The following is a 19,600-nucleotide window of genomic DNA, read 5'->3' on the forward strand; positions in this document are numbered from 1 at the left end:
CACCGACAACTAAGTTCGTCGTTGACGCAAGTTTGAGGAGAAAGACCATCGAGTGTCCTCGATCTACAGCTAAGGATCCCTCACCCTCGGTTTAGAGCTACAGGCAATTAGAAGGAAGAGGAAGTTAGAATTATTTATTCGTCATTATTGTCTTCAGATGGCTGCATCTGTACTATGATGTCGGAAAAAAACATACTTATTTATCGATTCACTGAAATAGAAGAGGATACACGATATCCTTCTTAAACAAAATTTCTAGAAGCCATTTCATTTTCTCATCCAGTCATCCTGGCGCAACTTCTTCCAGAGGAATATCAGCTTCGGGCCCCAAAAATACTGACGAATGAATATTTCTTCCGACCATACCGAACGTCCAGTATAAATATTCTCGACTTGTATTAAAAGTATATAGAAAATATAAGGGTTAACATACTTTTACGAAACTCGGCAAAAATAAAGTTCGAGGGATGCACTTTTAACGTATGTACGAACTATTTACGATAGACACTCGGTATTGTCGAAAAAAATGGCCAAAAATCAGAATCCTCTTTGGCCACGATGCTTCCCTTCAAGGAGAACGCGAGGTCTACTGTTTCGCCTCGGCCGAGTCAGGGGTGCGATGAAAAGTCTTCATGTGCCTTCGCACGCAGAACGAATAGTTGCTGCGGAAGTTGCAGAGATCGCAACGAAACTTGAGCGCGCCTGTTTCGTGAACGTTTCGAACGTGCCTCTCCATGTTCGCTTTGTAGGTGGTCTTGTAGGGGCAAAAGGAGCAGGCGAACTGAGATTTCCTCGGGTTCATCTTGCAGCCGCACTGCATGTGCCGCCTGAGCCGGTTCTTCAGGATGAAGACTTTCTTGCAGAAACCGCACACGTGGCGTTTGTGTACGAACTGATAGTTGGGGATGGATTGTGCCGCCGCATCAGGGGTTTTAAATTTATCGAGCTCCGAATGAAGCAGCCCGTCCATGGGGTTGTAGCCGTCCGCGTAATTCCAACCACCTGAAACAAACCAAAACAAACATCGATGAAGCAGAGTTCGCGGAGACGAGACAAGACAAGACGTCGTTCGTCTTCGAATCGAACGAAACCTACGCGATACTTGGAGGGAGTCGAAACGTATGTTGACGCAGTATTAAATGCAATCGTAAATGATTTATGTAACGTACATTTTATTGGTCGGGAACAATTGAGAACCAGTAGCAAGCACATAACGATTCTTCGTAGACGAGCATGGCCAACACGAGGTGCAAAATGGCATTCTCGATCGAAGGGAACGAAAGGAACTAACAAATCTTATACCACGTTTAGCTTAGAAAAGTCAAGCGTCGACTGAGCTGCTCGACTATCGTCCTAAACTGACGTTTGGAATCGTAGTCTCAACATTTTTTTCCGTCGAGGTCTCTTTGAAGCTTCGAAACGCTTCAAGACTCTATGACAGGCTGAGTCAACCGCGCTTCGCACTCGCAGAGATTCCAAACATCCACAAAAAATCGTTAAATTATGTGTGTATTGTCACAATCGACGTACAATTCGGTAGCGCGAACTGTTTTGATCCAAAGACCAATAGGAGTGTGTTTTATCCAGGATCTACCAGGTGGAGTCAACGATAATGTTTCCCTATAGACTGATGGTTATGCTAATTCGTGAAGTGCGGGTGGATGCATATTTCTCATATGCCTGAGGAGAATGTCCTTTCTGCTGGTCTTGAAGACGCATATGTCGCAGTGGAACTTGGGTGATCGTCCGCAGCTAGTGCTCAGATGACGTCGCAGGTTCGTCTTCCAGGTGAAAGGTCCTTTGCCACAATTCGGGCAGAATAAGATTGGTTTCAGTTGGACCTTGCGAACCGACAGGCTGATCCCTGAAAAATCAGAAGCGAACGAGTTAGAAAAACGAGCCTCGATCGCCCAGATTCGAGTTCAATCGGCACACAAACGTCTGGAAAAGAAACTTGCATAGGATCGTCGAAACATACCGATTAGTAATGGGGTTGTTACGATACGTACTTTTTTTTTTGCGAACGATACGTTTATTGAAACTCATATTACGAATAACTACAACTTACTGACAAAACGCACAGAAATTTGGTCCATTCGCAACAACGGCGCGTGTTTATTCGGACAGGAAAGCTTTTCTTTCTTCTGTCGACGCAACAAAGAACGAAGAAAAAGCTATATTCGTACACAGTCGAAAGCGCGGCTCGACGAATCAATAGATCTCCTCGGTGGACGCGAAAGTCGCGTGTTCGCGCACCACGTGATACTTGAGCAGAGTCGGTATCCTGGCCCTGTGCGTGCAATAGGGGCAAGGATAAAGCGGTTCCATCTGACAGAAAAAATTCATGTGCTTCCGCAAGCTCCTCCAGTCGCTGTACCTCTTGGCACACTTCAAACAGAGTAGGTCGTCCTTGCAACGTCTCCAAATGTCGCGTGGCAGTTGGTCGCAAAACAGCCGCCCTTTGACTGAAACAGGAACGGAATGGTTGCATGAGTGGTTGGCATTCGGCAAAAGAACAAAAGAAACGAACGAACAAACAAACAATCAAGGGACGGAACATTTCTGCGTCAGAAACATTCTTGATCAAATAAACCCACAACACCAGCGATGGCCTTCTATTTTCATCGTCAACGTATTAGAATCGTAAACGTGAGATCGTTTCGAACCTTCCTAGCAAGAGTGACTGAAACCTCGAACACGAATATGCTTTGTTAGTGATACTTTCTCTCCTGTGTGTCCCGTGGGTATAAATTAAAAGGAAGTACACCATTGTAGAGAGCATGGGGGTACGTGTCGTCTAGACTGAAACCAAATGAATAATAATGACGAGATATGAAGAACTCGGACAACCCGAGTCATAATACGCTGTCCATAAAAATAGAAGGCTACTACCAGCATCGTGGTTTTACTAGTTTCTCAACGTCCACTGCAACTATGGCTACGGCAACGCTCCTCGAAGTATTCTAAACTGTTTCTTCGAGCATGTAACATCGATCGGTGGCACTGAAACGACAAAGGCGGGTCTCGAGAAAGAAGAGATGTTAAGTTCGCAGGCTGGAGATGGGGAACTCGGACGGGAGAGAGCACAACGAAGGGAAAGAAATGATCGGGAGCATTGTCCTCGACTACGCTTCGATAGACATCGATATGCTCGAAACTCGAAGCGTCTCGACGAAATGCAGATTCACTACCGCAACTCGATTTCTCAGTTTCAAGGTAAAACATCACACGACGTACATAAACCGTGTGTATTTATTGTTCTTTTTTATCGTTTTAAGTAACACCTTACACAACAACAAAGTTTTTTTTGTCTCTTAGATGGTATCTTTTCGGTATCGCGAATCAAAAATGAATAAACAAAAAAAAAAGGATCATCGATTCAAACTAAATTATCTTTTTCTTTTTTTGTTTCGACTCGCCAAGAATTGAGTACGGAACGCTATTCTACGTCATCGTCAACGAGAAAGGAAAGAACGCGTACGAGAGACGAATGATTTTCACAGCCCAAACAACACTATCAGTCGAAAATTAACGAGAAAAATCGGCCGTCTTAGGTTTGACTACAGCGATACACAACTCGGCGAATCGGTTCGCGACTCATATCCTGACTTTTATTTAAACGGTACTACGAGTCATTGCAAAGATTCTTAACTGTACCATTGCAAATTATTTAATCCTAATCCCTTTAATAACGCAGTCTTAAATGATTACTTCGATTAATAGAAAAGAAAAGAAACAACAGTAATGATAATACTAATAGTAATACTAATAATAATAGAGAATAGCTTAGAAGATGCAGCACCATCGAAGTGTACCAAGCTCGACGATACATTCCTCGCGTTTTCGTTTGACGGAATACGCTCGTGCCATCCTCCGTGCACATCCGAGCAGTCTAACAGCACTTAAAACGCGTGTCCACTCAGTACGCGCATGATAATAACAAATCTGACGACAAGGAAAAAATCGTATCAAAGTTTCGTAAGCTATCGAATAATCAGCCTTATTTTAAAAAACATTTTGAAAACGAACAACAAAGCGTATATGTTCTTCTTGTACTCGAATACATCGACGATGTACGTACGGAGATCCAACTATAAGACACTTTTCAAGAAAAGGGCACGTAGTCGTCGCGAAATCTGATCAAATGCTTTATCTCTCTGATTCGTGACCGATCGTTCTCTCCCCTGTGGACGTGAATAAAATGCTTCCACGTGCTCCAGTGCCGATCGCAATCTTATCTTACACATTATTGTGTGTAACGTACTTAAATGTATGTATATATGTATACAGGGTGTCCCAAAAGTCGGGGAGGAGCCGGAAATGGGGGGTAGCTGAGACGATTCTGAACAACAATTTCCTTTGCAAAAATGTCGGATGGGGCTTCGTTAAGGAGATATTAAGCAAAAACCCCGACCAATCAGAGCGCGCGTAGACCGTTCGAGCGGCCGCGGTAGCGATGCTACGCGCTGGCGGCCGCGCTTGTACGCGAACAAGTGATTCGACGTGCATCGAAGGACATCGAAGGACATTGACGCTGCCGCCTAGCGCGTAGCCTTCGCTACCGCGGCCGCTTCAACGGTCTACGCGCGCTCTGATTGGTCGGGGTTTTCTCTTAATATCTCCTTAACGAAGCCCCATCCGACATTTTTGCAAAGGAAACTGTTGTTCAGAATCGTCTCAGCTACCCCCCATTTCCGGCTCCTCCCCGACTTTTGGGACACCCTGTATACATATATATAATATTTATATATTTATATATATATATATATACGAATCTTCTTTTTTGATAGTCAAAAAGCTTATCGAATTAAAAGGCCATACGAATTCCAGCCGTTTATTGAATACCTTTGTTCGCCAAACAGGTATTCTAGTCTTCGAATTACGCGTTCAAAGTTCGTTTCAGGATCACGGTTTTTCGCGGATACTTTTTCGCGTTTCATCGAGAAAGAATTGCGGTTGCCTAAAAACGCAGTAGTACGGGCCGCGCGGTACTGTTTTTCCCCCTTCGAAATTTTCCCCTTTACCAGCTAACCTACTTAACACGACGTGGAACTATTATACGCATAAGTGACACTTGAAACGTTTATCCGCGTGATATTCGAAAAGATTGCTCGTTTTTTGTTTTTGTTTTTTCGAGGAACCGTTCCACCGATTTCCCGGCGAGGGTAACCGTCGCCCAAGAAACACGGTAAATATCGCGATTCAGAAGCTCAGGACGATTCGAAGTACTCTCAGAGGCGAACCTTTTCTCGCGGAAACGATTATTCCTATTCATTAATCCCTAAAAACAACCGACGAGAATAGTCTCTGCGTATTTCTTTTTTGTTTTCGTTTTTTTCTTTTGCTTTTCAAAACGAAGATTTATATTCTAGAGTCGTCCGAGGCCTTTACTTCCACGTGACAGGCTTCCATCGGTTGGTATTCCGAGGGAACGGCACCGGTGTTGTTGCTGTCGAAGCTCTCGTTGTGGAAGTTCCTCAGGTGCCGTATCAGGCTGCAACGCTGGGTGAACTTGCGGTTGCAGAATATGCAGCAGAACTTCCGTCTGACGCCGCACTCGAACCTCACGTGACGGACGAGGTTCCCTTCGGTTACGTAGGACCTGGTGCACCGGGGACACTTCCACTTGCCGTTGGTATTTCTGATTTTCCCGCAGACGGTGCGACGGTGACGGTTCAGGGTGAATATGTGGGTGTAGCCTTTGCCGCAGCTCGAGCACATGTAGGGCTTGTCGGTTTCGGGTATCCAGGCAGAGGAGCCCTGAAACAGCAACCGCGGATCCGCCGAGCAGCCCAATCCAGGATCGAACGGCGCGGGGGCGTTGTTGGGGATGTCCGGTGGCGGCAGGCACTGCTTCAGGAACATGGTCCGATAATCTGGCTTGCTGTCTGCAAAACAAAGCAGACGAATTTCATACGTTAGGGGGGGAGGGGAGGAGGGACCGTGAGTCGGGGGCGGAAGAAAAGAGAGCGTGTCGAGGCTCGAGAGTCTACTTCGCAGTCGAAATAGACGTGTCGGCGATTCGATCGATCGGAGGAAGGAAACATGAGAGAAAAAGACGTTTAGAAAATAGCACAAATAAAAAGTGAAGACGACGAACAAAAGGTAACAGAAACTCTCTTTCCTTCGAAACGGAAATGGAAAAAGAAAAACAAAAGTTCGTAATGAAAGCCGATAATCTCGCATGTACGCAAGAGTTAGAACGATTTTCTGCGTGAGGGGGATGTCATAATAATTATTTTATACGTACTTGTACATAGGAACAATACGCATGATGAGCATCTTCGACATGAGGTGACGTCGACTTAAGTAGGATTGCGTCGCAGTAAAAAAATCCGATTATTCGTGTGAAGGAATCCAAAAAAAAAAAAGAAGAAGAAGAAGAAGAATATCGAGACGCTCAAGTTCGAAAGCTGCACGACGTGCTCGTGGAATGAGCAGTGATTTTGATCAAAAAAGAAAAAAAAACCATAGGAAGAGTTCTGTGCTTGTTCGTGTTTTATGCGTATTTATATATAACTAGCTGTGCCCCGCAGTTCACCCCCTTAGGGGTTGAATTTCGAAATATTCTTTCTTATTCCTTGTATACATCATAAAGGAAACCTCTGTGCAAAATGTCAGTTTTCTAGGTTCAAGGGTTTAGCCTGGACGTTGATAGTAATCAGTCAGGGCTTCGTTCATATATATGTAGAAGATTAAAAAGGTGCGCGATGATTGTCAGGTATCGCCGTATCGATCAGAACTTAACAGTTTAAAACTTTATTGTTATATTTATTACTGTTGCTAGACGCTACGTGGCACAGTCGAAATTCAAACGTCTAACTACGTATCGATGCTCTAAGTGGCAAGTTAGGGTAGACCTCGATAACAATACTATTATAATCGAACGCGTTCAGCCGGGACAAAGCCTTTAAAACGTGTGAAAGTTAAACAGCTATCTATACAATCTCCGTATAAGACCGAGGAACTCGAATAATTTTAAGTCCATGCACTTCGCCTATGTCCATTGCGCGGTTCAACTAATCTTCGTGTGAAGAATCTTGGGACGGTCGTGGAGGGGAACGCTCTTCGCGATCGGTGGATGAAACGACGGATCGGACGGACCATCTTCGGGGGCGATTAACCAAGCATCGATCTTCGGAGACGCAATCTTCCGCGACGATCGAGGACGTTTTCTTCCGGGAAGATTCGATCACAGACTCTTCCTGACGAGCTTCTGCCTAGGCGGACAATACACATTGTGGATACGCATCAGGTGACGGCGCAGGTTGACGTTCTGCGTGTAGCTACAGTCGCAGAAGTCACAGGCGAAGTTCTTTTGGCCACCGCACTCGTATTTGAGATGCTTGTTGAGACTGTGCTGGACCTTGTACCTTCGGCCGCATTGCCTGCACTTGAGCGCCAGGTCTTCGTCCCTCAAGTAATTGGCGTGTCTCGATCTGCGGTGAAACAGGAATCGAAGACTGGCCAGCTCGCGCATACCTAAAAGAACATTAATACCACAGTCGCGTTAATCACGAATTCGATCGATTCTACCGATTGACGTGCGGTCCTCTCCCACCCTCGCCCTCCCTCATCCACGCTCGAGCGATTACGATCGATTCTCACGGACCCTTTAGACCCATCTAACCTTTCCCTCCTTCGGCGTCGACAGCCTGCTACAAATGTAATTTTGGAAATTTGATTAAGTTGGAGATTACAAGGTACAAGACAAGCTGTTTGGATTTGGGGATGGTGTGGATTATACGAGCAAAAACAGTTACAGAGACATTATTACGAGAAAAAGCTAAGCGAGACAAGTGACCTGTACGGGATGGAGGTGATCTGATGTTTGCGGAGGGGGACAGGCTTTTATCCGAACTGTTTCGATGATCGGTTGACGCACGTTGGGGTATGCGACCGAAAAAGCGGAAAAAAGTCGTTTCTCCCGAGCCCTCAAATATGCAATAATTCCCTAATTGCAACAAATAAACAAAACACTGGGCTGAATGTACAACTGTAGTCAGAAAATGTTTTTCCCCGCTTTTTGGGTGAAATACCACACGGTGCAACGTTCAGAACTCGAGTGTTCCTATAGCATTAGAGTAGACTCCATTCCGTTGACTATGTCGATTTTATGGATTGCAGTCAGATGACGTTGCAGACTCGTCTTCTGTGTAAAACTGTAGCTGCAGTAGTAACAAGGAAACTGACGTTTTCCTCCGCATTCCCATTTCATGTGCCTCCTCAGGTTGCACAGCATTGTGTACCCGCGGCCGCATTGCTGACACATGAACCGGGGCCTCATGAAACCTGTCGAACGAAAAGAAAAACCCCACTGTCAGAGAACGGTCCATCGAACGGGATGGAAGGAATTGATTCAATTGAATTGATTGATTTTTCTGATTCAAATGAAGGTATTTTAACCGACGAGCGTCCTACACTCGTGGGAACTTCCGATTTGCCTCGATCGCGTGTCACCAGCTTCCGATATACCGTGACGGTTATCGCGAAGTTGGCAATAACGTTTATCGACCGACCGATCGGTACGGCCGTGTCGTAATCTACGCAAATCGTACAACCCAATAGCAGTGATTAACTCTGGCAGCGATGATTTGTGCGTGTTCTTCCGTGATGACTCGGCTGTAAATAAAAGATTTCTTCTAGTAATGCTTTTCTACGTACAACAAGTGCGCGTCTACATGTAAACAACATATCCCTAAAGACCTTTACAAACAGACAACTGTAACAGATTTCTGATGCAGAAATAAATCGACAATTGACACGGGCTGTAAATAATAATTTATTATGCGAAGAGGAGAGGGACAAAAGGAGCAGCAAAAATGAATAAGTGACAGTCAGATGATTTTTAGAGTATCTTCATTCCTCGAGAGGTAAAGTGGAAGAAAATCTTCATCGGTTGTCGCATTCGTCGTTGACTTCAGGTTGTCCAACGAGTAGTCGGTCTGAAGCTCCAACGCTCGTATACAGGCTCTTCGATGATGATGAGTCTTGGGAAGCTGTCGCCTCTTCGTGGTAGAGTTCAATGGTAAGGAGATCCTCGTAGAAATCTGGAAAAAAACGTTCATACCTCGATTAGAAAAATCGAACGTTAGGAACTTCATTGGACCCTCGAATGTACCGATCTTTGGAACTGACAAGCGAACAACTCAGAGCCAGACGTTTGTATTTTAACGAAAATTCGTGAATGGCTTACCATCCACCAAATTTCGTTAAAATCCAAGTACTAAGCCCGGTTCCTTCATCAGAGACCCGTCGATCCCGCAAAACATCCCGTTTCCAATCACGAGTGTCATTTATCGTCAGCTCCTCCGTCCGTCGCAGCCTCGTCGAAATCGTTGGCTCGCATTTCGATACTTACCGCAAACGAATCGGCCCGACCACGCGACGAACAAGCATGAAACGCGTTGGATAAAACTAGTGGCTTCTCGCAAGCGTTCATTTTCCCAAAACTATTTATTGTTACTCTCTCATCCATTGTCGGAAACGTTACATAAACAAATATCCACGCCCGGTTCTATCTACTGTAAGAAAAGATAAACTAGCGTCGACACCTAACTTATTGTTCACAAAAATGTTGCACAGAAATGTTCCATCTACGAAGACTTCGCACGGGAAGGGTTTTAGGTGGGGTCTATTCAAGTGCTATAAGTGGGCCTTATCCAAGTTTTTCGCGGCGGGATGAAGATATTGTGCGCGTTCAGCATGTGCTGCCTTAGCTTCCCGTTCTGCGTGTACCTCGCCGGGCACAAACTACAGCCAAAATGCTTGCGCCCGCCGCACTCGAATCTCAAATGTTTCACCAGATTGTGCCTCATTTGGTACGATCTGCCGCACTGGTGACAGGTGAACGCTTCCATATTCCTGAAGCATCCGTTTCTGGATCCCCCCGCGGCGATTATCGGCTCTGCAAAACAATGAAAACGAGACGTCAGGTGTCTAAAGTCCTGTGAGAGAAAACAACCATCGCAAGGTACTCTAGCGGTTATACTAGTCGCCGTCGGGAAAACAGAGCGATTTTGGATAATGAAAAGAGTGGTCGGGGAATCGTGTGCACCTTTTATTCCGCGTTCCTCGCATAATAACAATCTTACATCCTGTACAAAATGTGCCTAAGGTTTCGTCCGTAAGTTACCTTTAGTCTCGTTCGATTCGGTCTACCCTGTCGGTTCGAAGTCTTCCAAATTCGTCCGAAATAGAAAAATGCTCGAGTCGGGGGGGGGATCGTTTCCATCGAGGCACGTTCTGTAAAGTAACCGTGGAAGAATTCGATAAGGATAGACAAGAAAGTATGCGTTCTATACGAGGCGTGCCGAGCCGCGAAGCGTCACGATAAGTCATCCTCGTCGAAAAATTGACGATTCGTTGGAGAATTCCTGCAAAGAAGGTCTAAGAGTTCGTCGATCCCTGATCGAAAATGCGCTTAGGCATGGAGAACTTTGGCGGTAGGTAAATGTTGTGTCTTTGCAAGAGATGTCGACGCAGTCCGATATTCTGCGTGTATTTCGCCGGGCACACGTGACACGTAAAGTTTCTTTGTCCGCCGCACTCAAATTTCATGTGAGTCGTCAAATTTCGCTTCATCTTGTACGTTCTGCCGCACTGGGGACACTTGATGGGCGACTCCGTCTCGCTAAAGGAATGTATCCGCGTCACGTTACTCCTGAGCACGTGGCTCCTCCTGAATCCTAGAAATAAACAGGATAACGTGTTAGAGAAATGCACGGGACGCACGCTGGACAGATAAAACGATTATATTTCGCTCTCGAGTAAGTTTCACGCTTTCGGTGGATCCGTCAATTCCCCTGCGGAAAAAAAGTCGTCTGCGTTGCTTGAGCGCAATCGCACCGTTTATCGTAGTCAATGCGTATTCGTTTTTGGGAAGTACGTAAATTTATTTCAGCCATACGATTACACTATCTTTGGACGCACATTTGGGAGTGGTATCGTCTACGAAACGTTTCACTACGACGGACAAGACAGCTGAATTAACTAGCGACGCATCGCTACAGCTCTCGACTATTTAGTCGTAGATTTCGCAATGACAACTGGAGAAATAAACGATCGATTCTATTCAACCCTAACCGGAATCGCTACAGGTTGAGCTACGCGAATCGTTACGTTATGTAATGCGTGAACAACATTTGAAACCAACATGTATCGTTATATACGTTTCATGCAATATACATAATAAGTATGTATACGGGATGTTTTTGGAAGATATTGCTCGATTTTAACATCTTCACGCTCTTGACCACGTATGTGGACGTTTAGTTTTTTATCATTATAATTACTGTTAATAATAAATAGAATAAAAATTTGATAATAACAAAAAAGAAATCGTCCCTGAAGAGGTTAAGGGATAGAATAGGAAATGTATAAGCTAACGATATACAGAATATTCGATACACATGGGAAGGATCACTGGAAACAAAATTCTTGAGGTTGTGATCTGAGCGTGGCAGGGATACGTACCTATCTCTACTTAACAAAAACAGGACCATACAAGGACGACGACGACGACTGGGTGTTGTATTGTTAACGAACAGGAACTTCGACATTTAATATCTCTTAGTGTTCAACATAAGACGCTGATCTACCCGTTTACCCTTTTGACATCGCCTGCAGATGTCTCAAAGTTTTAAAAAAAAAAAAAAGTAGTACGATTATGGAATTCCACCTGGTCTAGCCAGCAGAATATCGAGGAAAACTTAGTTCGTGCGGGAACTGGATGGGAGAAGACGCTAGATCATTGTTCTTCCATTACTCTTCCAAGTCGACGAGCAAACATTCGCGAGCCAGCGGCTAATGCTTAGCTCTGATATGTCTGTCCAGATTTGTCTTTTGCGAGAACCTGTTGTCGCAAATGGTGCAAATGAATCTGGGCTCGACACCGCACTCGTAGTTCCTATGCCTCCAAAGTGACGTGAAGGCCGCGTAGACGCGATTGCAGTCGGGACAACCGAATCTCTTCTTTTTCATCTTCTTGCTGTCGATGGACTCTTGCGTAGCCCTCTCGAACCCTTGCGACTGCTTGTTACACTCGAATATACGGTGACGGGCCATGGAGGCCATCAACGAGAATGTTCGATTGCAATCCGTGCAGCGGTACTTCCTTGGGCCCCAACGATGAGCGATCCCCTGCTCGTCCTTCATCGTCGTGGATCGTAGATGCCTGGTGTACGAGATGACCCTCGACGTCGATGGCAACGTCGGCACCGTCCAGTTCGACGAGCTGTAGCCTGACCCTGAAACCGAACAAACGGAAGAGATAACAATTAGTTCCTCGTTAAATACAACGCGACTTAGTCGAGTCACGCGATCGTGACTCGTCGTGCCATTGATCTGAAAACAGCGAATCGGATGGAAATTCCGAGCGATATTAAAATACATAGAATCTTTATTTACATGTCACATAAAAGTGTCCTGCACGTGTACAATGGTTGAAATGGTTTCGAAGGTCAGATCTGCTCAGTCGTTTGCGAAAATCGACTATTTGCAAGAAATCGAGACAGAACGAAGAGACAGAAACATCGAGAATGATTCGAGGGTGAAATCCTCGCGCGTATACTCGGGCGCTACTGTACTCCCGCAGCAGAAATCGATGATGCACAATAAGGAGAATTTCTCGCTACACGAGGCGAACGAAGTACAGCGACGGGGATTACTGTAAATTCTGCGTGAAGTCGTGATAGGAGGCGAACATGGTCCCTGGGATATCACCGTGGACGTCCAAGACCTGCTGCGGTCCGTACTGAGAGTTTTGGTCGAGCAAAAGCGAATGCCTCGCCAATATGTGCTTCATCAAGCTGTCCTTGTACCTGGTCCTGTGTGGACAGAACGCGCACTTGAATTTCGGATCGATCCCGCACTCGAAGTCGTGGTGCCTCTTCAGATGGTGCTTGTGCTTGTACGTCTTCCCACAAGTGGCGCAGGTATGCTTAAACGCCGAGACTGCGGGATACTGGGACTCCACTGAAACAGACACAGATAGTCACAATTAGTCGAAAGCGTCGTTCTCGCGCGAGGCGCGTTACCAAGTTGGGTCGGGCGATCTTGAACGATTTATTCCTCGGATGTACCGACGGATAGCGAGTAGGCGAAGTAGGAATGGAAACAGGGTGAGACACAGACAGCCGTGTGGTATGGAACATGACAGACTTTTATTTGATCCGTGTCACTCGTCGGGATCTAACTTGCGAAGTTCACAAAGCTGAACGCTAACGAGCGTTTCGCAACGCACGCTATCGTCTTATTCTGTTTACTCTGTCTCTTGTCCCCCTCCCCCTCCCCCCCATTTTTCTGCCCGTACTTTGTTTGTTTGTTGTCGTTTTGCGGTTTAGTCTACGCGTAGAAGCTAAAGCAGAGATATCGGTGGATAAATCGATCGGCGTGGAAGTTATCGAGAGAGATCATGCGTCCGTGCCGCTTCACGTGGTCCAATCTACTTCTAACACAATTCACTCGAAGCGTCGGTTCTATGTTTGTCTATGCTTCGATTGGTTATCACCGATCACTGGAATGAGATACTCGAGGACCCCTGTAAGTTCTTCAAGGGTTCCTGTGCTGTCTGACGGTCGCTGTGCGCGGCGTGAATCCCTGCCTGGCGTGCTTCATCATGTGCACCTGCAGATAGGATCTGTAGGTCGCTCTGTAAGGGCAGAACACGCACTGATGCATAGGTTGTTTACCGCATTCGTTTATCACGTGTCTCCTGAGGTTCTTCATCTGATGGTAACGACGGTCGCAGTTGTCGCAAGCGAAACGACCCTGGCCGCGAGATCTCCTACGGTCCCTCGTCACGCGACTCATGAAGTATCTCATCTTCGTGTAATCTGCAATCACGAGGAAAGAGTTTCGGTTAAATCGTGGCCTAGACGGAAAGCGATCGTCGTTCCTGAGGATCGTCGTCGTGGGACATTCTTACGTTCGACGGAGGAATGGTTTGTTTCGTTTAACGATACAACGTATGCCTCTAAAGCGTGTAGGTAAAAACTGTGCTCACGAGTAGAAGAAAGAAAGACGCTCAAGCAGGGGCACATGGGAGATGAAGAGTACTCCAGTACTGTCTGAAAAATGAAACGAACGGGACGCGTGTTTCGATCGCATGCAAACGGTATTAATTGTACACATTGACGATGGGGGTGGGCGTTGAGATCGTGGATTCAAAAGAAAATTCAAAAAAACGGGGAACGTGTATGTCGATACAGTCACAATTCGTTGCAACGTGTGAACAATTGCGTGAACCTGGAATGCGGTTCGTTTGCTCGCAAGCTTCGATCCCTCGATATTCCGAGCATCGTTGATTTACGCTTTAACAAGGTGTGTACTAAGAATACAATTACCAAACTGCGTTTAGCCATTAGAACGTATGGTATATTTTGTTGGTTTAAAAGAAAAAACTGTACATTTAACCAGCGGATCGACCGAAGATGCAACCTCGTATCGAGATGACAATACTATCGTTAATGGTCGAAACAGAAGCGGCGATCGATCAGCGTCGACAACTTTTCACGAAACTTCGGATGAATTCTCATCGCGTGCTTCGACATGCTGGTCTTGTACTTGCTGCTATATTGGCTGTGCGGACGTTTGCAGGCAGACTAAGAGAAGGCGTATGGTTCCTTGGCGGAAGTCTTTCTAGTAGCGGCCCATTGAATGCTGGAACCTCTGGATCCGACCCCAGCTCCGCTCTGAAATCGGTGAACGAACGGTTAGAATAATAAATTTTGTTAGGGCTTCATTAAACGTACCTCTTCCACGATTGCTTTTAAACGAGTTTGAGTTAAAAAAATGTGTGTACAGGGTGTTAAAAGAATGTGTAATTTTTAGAACCCACAACTCTGTATAGTCCAAGGAACCAAAGCAACCGAAGGCACGTGTGCCAAGATTAGCGCACATGTGCTTTCGGTTGCCTTGGCTCTTTGGTGTATACGGCACTTGATGCGAAGCGAACGTGAGAATGGAAGGAGATTTTGCATAAATATGGCTTATATAACGCGTACTCAAAGTTTCGTCAAAATCAGCGTTTGACGTTTCGCAGTGTTCCCTTGTAAGTATTTTTCATAGGAAAATAACAAAATGGTACAAACGAAGGGCAAAAAAAAGGAAAAGTCTCGAGGAAAAGTACGGATTCCAAGGTTTCAGTTTTTACTTTATTAAATAGGTATGCGCTATAATGGTGATTCCTACTCTGCTCGAGCCCAAGTATCGAATCACATCCAACGGTGAAACGCAAAAGCTCTACGGATGTTCTCGTTAATAAATAGAAACCTACCAGTGGAGTTCGAAATCGCGCAACGATTTACTCTCGGTGGTTTATTGTCGGTCACGCGAATCAAATTAAAATGGAGACTGTTAACGCAAAAATGTTGCTGATTCGGATCGAGTTTTGTGCTTGTCCGCGCATGAAAAACTTCCGCGGCTTGGAAGACTGCTGTACACTGTACTATATGCGATCTCTCTATGTTTAGACTTTGGTTGCAAAATGTACGAGCTCGCGTTGTGCGCGACGATTAATACGGTGATTGAGGTAACAGTTCTTAATACTTATGCGAAAACATGGATGTTCCGCGTTCTCGAGCTTAACCGAATCCTTAATTTCGATGATCTCGATTAGTCGACGAACCTACGTTCTACGCGCGCGTGTGAGCGTCCTTTCCCCTCACCTGAGCGATTTTTATTTACCGACAAACTAAAATCTACGGACGTACGGATACGTCGTGCGCGATCTACTCGACTCTGATCGCTTCTACAGCGTTTACACTCTTACGAGTAAAGGATATAATACGTTACAGGTATGTAATACACATGGCGATACAAGAGGGATTCATGGCGCCTCGAACGTCTCTCGGATTCGCAAAAATGTTCCTATGGAAGATAGAAACGATTATAAAATAACACGGTAGAATATTCGAGACACTACGAAATTGTCTAACGATAAGCGCCAGGAAAGAGATTCTTTCATCCCTTTGCTTTCATCGGCGCCTCGAATTCCTCGAACGAGGGAGACACTGTACGAGCATCTCACCATCGGGTACAACTAAACCGAAACATTTTCGATGTCATTGCACTTTGTGGACGAGAGAAAGTAAAAGACAGTCGTTTGTAACACGTTTCGACGAGTTGTAAAAATATATACTATCGCGTCGAATGTTCGCCGTAACGTCAAAGGGTCTTAACTGCCTGGCCGACCAATCCTGTACATGTATAAGCGTTCTCCGAGGCTATTCGTAAATACGATCGGCAAACGTATTGCACAGACGTCTACAAAACTATCGATGAACGTATCGAAACACAAAATGGATATTCGTTCGCGAAGTCAGAAAATCGTCCGAAGAGTCGCGAACTACTTCCCAGCATCTGTGGAAGATGAGAGTTTGTTTCTATTCGGCATCGCGTAGAATTCGCTGAGAAGTTTCATGTGTCTGCCGTTCAGGTGAGTGTTCAAGCTGGACTTGTGCTTTGTCCTGTAAGGGCACAGAGGACAGTGGAACTTGGGTTCCACGCCGCACTCGTGCTTCAAGTGCCTCGCCAGACTGGAGTAGTAATTGTAGACCTTGCCGCAGTTCTTGCAGGGATAGGTCACCCTCCGACAATTCAGCAGACCCATCGCTCTCGCCTCTGGAAAACACGAAAGGCAGAAGAAGTCGACATTAGAGACGATCAGTGGACCAACGGGACACTTCCGCGCGAATTAGGATCGAGATTCGTGGCAACGGATTGCTCTACAAAAAGAGTACAGTAATCCCCGGATAACGGACGCCGAGTCCTCGAGTTATCGGTTATCCGGTGCAGCGTGTTCTTTTCGCGTTCTGACTTAAATTGTATCCCACGAAAACAGTGAATCGAGATAATTGCGCTCACGTCATCGGGAGATTACTGTACATAGCGCAAAATAGCGTCGGCTATCTTGAACTACATACCTTTCGGGACATTTTACAAGGCACTATATCGCAATACTTCGAAGCGATACGCGAGTAAAATCACATTTTCTTCGCAACGAGTTTGTACTTTATAAATGCGGTTAGGACTGGGAAACGCTGTAGCAAATCGTGAGGTATCATGCAACTTGTTACAAATCAGTTTTTTTTTTTTTTTTTAAAGATATTAGGAAACGCATGACGCGTCATTTTCCGCAGGCAAAGAATGAATCGTTCTTGATAAATTCTCTTAATAAAACTGGATTCCTTCGCGATGATCCGTTCTTCCTCGATGTCTCCGAGTCGATCTCCTCGAGGACTGCCTTCGGAACTTCTGGTCCGTGTGTTTCATTTTCTAGTTTGAAGAGATGGAAGTACTTTTGATACGTAAAGTCAACAACGTTCAATATATTTATCATCAATACATAACTGATATCTGTATACGCGTTGTACTTTATTTACAATAGACGTCCGTAAAAAATTAGAGTAACCAACAGAAATTTAAATTTCAGGGATATCGAATCGTTAAAGACGACGAAAGCTAAATACATGATATCGCAGCGAACTTGGTAAAGTTCCTGCAGGGAATATTCGGGGATCGTTTACGGTCAGAAATCGTCTCGAGCGTATTTCTCCATCAGAAACGGTAGGCCTTGTTTACTGTAACGATGGAGAACAGACTTGGATATGCCGAAGAGCTCGGCCGCCTTCCTCAAAGATAGTCCGTTGTTCACGGCCTCGACGGCCGTCTTCACGTGTTCGAATTCGCTTTTGCCGTATCTTCTTCTGAAAAGTTTCGATTTTCCGTCGTGAAAATAGTATCCTGCAACACGAATCAATCGTTATCAAGAGAATCATTTTTAAAGAGAACGCCGCGCCCACCGCCAATAGAAAGTGGACTGAAACAGACAGAACGATTTCGAGGATCTGTGAAACATTCAAGCCTTCACCTTTTCATGATTCGATTCGAAGTGAAATATGTATATTTGATAACGAAACAGAGAAAGTAAGCTTCAACCTCTGCAAAGCATCTCACACCTCTGTTCGATGACACGACAATCACATACAGTCCTGGGTTTCGATCGAAACTCTCGAAAAGAAAAGGAAAAATTTATTTTCATCGGTCTGGTATAGATCTCGGTAGGTACAAACAAACAAAAATGTTCGTCCGTGTCTGACGATTAGAAACGAAAAACGCCTCTTGTAAAAAAAAGTTCGCAGCGATCCATGGTGATTGAAACGTCCACGACACTCGAATTCAACGAATGTAACCAACTATTTACAGATGGTCGACGTTGGAGTCGATGATAATCCTAAACGAGGGCATCGGATCTTCTTAAAGGTCAGTGTGGATCCTCTTCACGTGACACTTCAAGTTCCACTTTCGATTGCTTCTATAACTACAATACGGGCAACACTCAGCTTTCTTTTGGCCACAGAAAGCCTTGACGTGCTCGACCAAGTGATGCTTCCAACGATACGACTTGGAACACTTGGAGCATTTGTATCGATCCGCTGGAAGATCCGTGGATTCTTTCTGAAGATTTTGGCCAGTTTCGCTCTCCGAACCAAAGTAACCTCCGTTGTAGGAGCACCTTTCGGACCGAAATTCGATGGTCTCGACTCTCGTTGCAGGATCGAACGACTGGTAATCCTCCCACAGGGCCAGTTCACCTGAAACACAAGGTCCAACTCGTCATTGCCCGTTTACGAGACCGGAGATGTCTTAACACTGCCGAGGATCGTGCAACGAACGTTAACGATCAGAGTTTCTCGGGACACGTCCAAGTCGAACAGACATAGAATCGTTTACTTACGTCGAGACGGCATAGGCACGGATACGTTATCAATTGGCTGACGACGATACAGGAAGGGACACAAAGTTGGATCTATGATCATCCTGAGAGTTCTCGACAAACATATGACGATAATAGGTTTATTGTTCTTTCTTAAGATAAATTTTGTGGATACAAAAGGCGATGCTACGACAAAATGAAATGTTTCAAAACTTAGAAGAAAAGCGCTGCTGGAAGCGATAGTCGTTAATGCAATTTGAAAATGTTTATATTTCTCGTTGCTCTATCGCAGGTAGTTCAAGAGGACATATCTTCGTAGTGCCTTCGCGACATATGCTTCTTCAAGTTCGACTTCTTGTATGTACGGAACGAGCAATACGGGCAGAACTGTTGCTTGTCTTTGCCGCAAAATATTCTTTGATGCTCGGCCAAGTGTCCTTTTCTCAAATAGCTTTTCAAGCATTTGAAACAGGTGAATTTGCGCTTTGGGCCACGTTTCATGCTTTTCTTTCTATAGCTGCTCCCTTTGTAGCCACTTTCGTCCCCGTCCTCGTCTTCGACCCTGTCTTCGACCTTGTAAATTGTATGCCAATCCTTGTGGTCAACGTAGTCGTCGTCGACTGGGAAACCGCGAAACCCCTCGGAGGGTCCTAAGGGGTCGTCTAACGTCGAATCGTAGAAATGGAACGAATCTGAAACAAAGAGATCGGCGAAGTTTAGATCGGTGAGCCAAGTAGCAAAAACGATTTTGTAAAGCTAAACTCGAACGACAATTTTGGCGAGTTATCAATATTTACAACTCGCGGGTGTATAAAAGACAAGTCTGAAAGAACTCATCTCTGGTACAGAGTGAGTTTCGAATTAAAGTCGCATCACCTCGAT

General features: G+C 45.2%; 4 protein-coding genes and 1 long non-coding RNA gene across 6 annotated transcripts; all 5 read right to left on the bottom strand.

The window, feature by feature from the left end:
• Positions 1 to 586: 586 nt before the first annotated feature.
• On the bottom strand, positions 587 to 1,212 carry LOC128873516 (transcriptional repressor CTCF-like). The gene is made up of 2 exons (XM_054117142.1): positions 1,170 to 1,212; positions 587 to 1,002 (listed from the first exon to the last, which is right to left on the bottom strand). The coding sequence occupies exons 1-2, from the start codon at positions 1,210 to 1,212 to the stop codon at positions 587 to 589; spliced, it is 459 nt and encodes a 152-aa protein (XP_053973117.1).
• LOC128873998 (zinc finger protein 787-like) lies at positions 1,155 to 7,185 on the bottom strand. 2 transcript variants are annotated; one of them, XM_054118187.1, is made up of 4 exons: positions 6,251 to 7,185; positions 5,392 to 5,888; positions 2,187 to 2,465; positions 1,155 to 1,864 (listed from the first exon to the last, which is right to left on the bottom strand). In XM_054118187.1, exons 2-3 carry the CDS (start codon positions 5,863 to 5,865, stop codon positions 2,391 to 2,393), a joined length of 549 nt encoding a protein of 182 aa, XP_053974162.1. In that variant the 5' UTR covers positions 5,866 to 5,888; positions 6,251 to 7,185; the 3' UTR covers positions 1,155 to 1,864; positions 2,187 to 2,390. The 2 variants fall into 2 exon arrangements, with proteins under 2 accessions (XP_053974162.1, XP_053974161.1); XM_054118186.1 differs by having other exon boundaries at positions 2,069 to 2,465.
• On the bottom strand, positions 1,635 to 2,328 carry LOC128873517 (zinc finger protein 142-like). Its single transcript, XM_054117143.1, has 3 exons — positions 2,257 to 2,328; positions 2,069 to 2,144; positions 1,635 to 1,864 (listed from the first exon to the last, which is right to left on the bottom strand). Exons 1-3 carry the CDS (start codon positions 2,326 to 2,328, stop codon positions 1,635 to 1,637), a joined length of 378 nt encoding a protein of 125 aa, XP_053973118.1.
• A 1,579-nt stretch (positions 7,186 to 8,764) lies between the features above and the next one.
• On the bottom strand, positions 8,765 to 11,807 carry LOC128874006 (uncharacterized). Its single transcript, XR_008456548.1, has 2 exons — positions 9,362 to 11,807; positions 8,765 to 9,050 (listed from the first exon to the last, which is right to left on the bottom strand). It is a non-coding gene; the product is annotated as an uncharacterized LOC128874006 (long non-coding RNA).
• On the bottom strand, positions 11,806 to 18,821 carry LOC128873518 (zinc finger protein 808-like). The gene is made up of 9 exons (XM_054117144.1): positions 18,740 to 18,821; positions 18,324 to 18,596; positions 17,584 to 17,745; positions 16,353 to 16,623; positions 14,566 to 14,693; positions 13,576 to 13,835; positions 13,197 to 13,344; positions 12,724 to 12,975; positions 11,806 to 12,248 (listed from the first exon to the last, which is right to left on the bottom strand). Exons 1-9 carry the CDS (start codon positions 18,819 to 18,821, stop codon positions 11,806 to 11,808), a joined length of 2,019 nt encoding a protein of 672 aa, XP_053973119.1.
• Between the last annotated feature and the right edge of the window lie 779 nt (positions 18,822 to 19,600).

This window comes from Hylaeus volcanicus, chromosome 3 (genome assembly GCF_026283585.1).
Source record: "Hylaeus volcanicus isolate JK05 chromosome 3, UHH_iyHylVolc1.0_haploid, whole genome shotgun sequence".
Taxonomy (NCBI): Eukaryota; Metazoa; Arthropoda; class Insecta; order Hymenoptera; family Colletidae; genus Hylaeus; species Hylaeus volcanicus.

What these genes read in the sequence shown, in the direction of transcription:
- LOC128873516 (XM_054117142.1), bottom strand. Translation starts at nt 1,212, where the DNA reads ATGTGCTTGCTACTGGTTCTCAATTGTTCCCGACCAATAAAAT. An exon ending in TTGTTCCCGACCAATAAAAT is followed by an intron (nt 1,003 to 1,169) that starts GTACGTTACATA and finishes GGTTTGTTTCAG; the next exon opens with GTGGTTGGAATTACGCGGAC.
- LOC128873517 (XM_054117143.1), bottom strand. Translation starts at nt 2,328, where the DNA reads ATGGAACCGCTTTATCCTTGCCCCTATTGCACGCACAGGGCCAGGATA. An exon ending in CTCTGCTCAAGTATCACGTG is followed by an intron (nt 2,145 to 2,256) that starts GTGCGCGAACAC and finishes TTGCGTCGACAG; the next exon opens with AAGAAAGAAAAGCTTTCCTG. An exon ending in AATTTCTGTGCGTTTTGTCA is followed by an intron (nt 1,865 to 2,068) that starts GTAAGTTGTAGT and finishes CTGATTTTTCAG; the next exon opens with GGATCAGCCTGTCGGTTCGC.
- LOC128873998 (XM_054118187.1), bottom strand. Translation starts at nt 5,865, where the DNA reads ATGTTCCTGAAGCAGTGCCTGCCGCCACCGGACATCCCCAACAACGCC. An exon ending in TGGAAGCCTGTCACGTGGAA is followed by an intron (nt 2,466 to 5,391) that starts GTAAAGGCCTCG and finishes TTCCTGTTTCAG; the next exon opens with TCAAAGGGCGGCTGTTTTGC.
- LOC128873518 (XM_054117144.1), bottom strand. Translation starts at nt 18,821, where the DNA reads ATGATCATAGATCCAACTTTGTGTCCCTTCCTGTATCGTCGTCAGCCA. An exon ending in TCTTCCACAGATGCTGGGAA is followed by an intron (nt 14,694 to 16,352) that starts GTAGTTCGCGAC and finishes CACCGATTTCAG; the next exon opens with AGCGGAGCTGGGGTCGGATC. An exon ending in CACAGCCAATATAGCAGCAA is followed by an intron (nt 13,836 to 14,565) that starts GTACAAGACCAG and finishes TCGTGATTGCAG; the next exon opens with ATTACACGAAGATGAGATAC.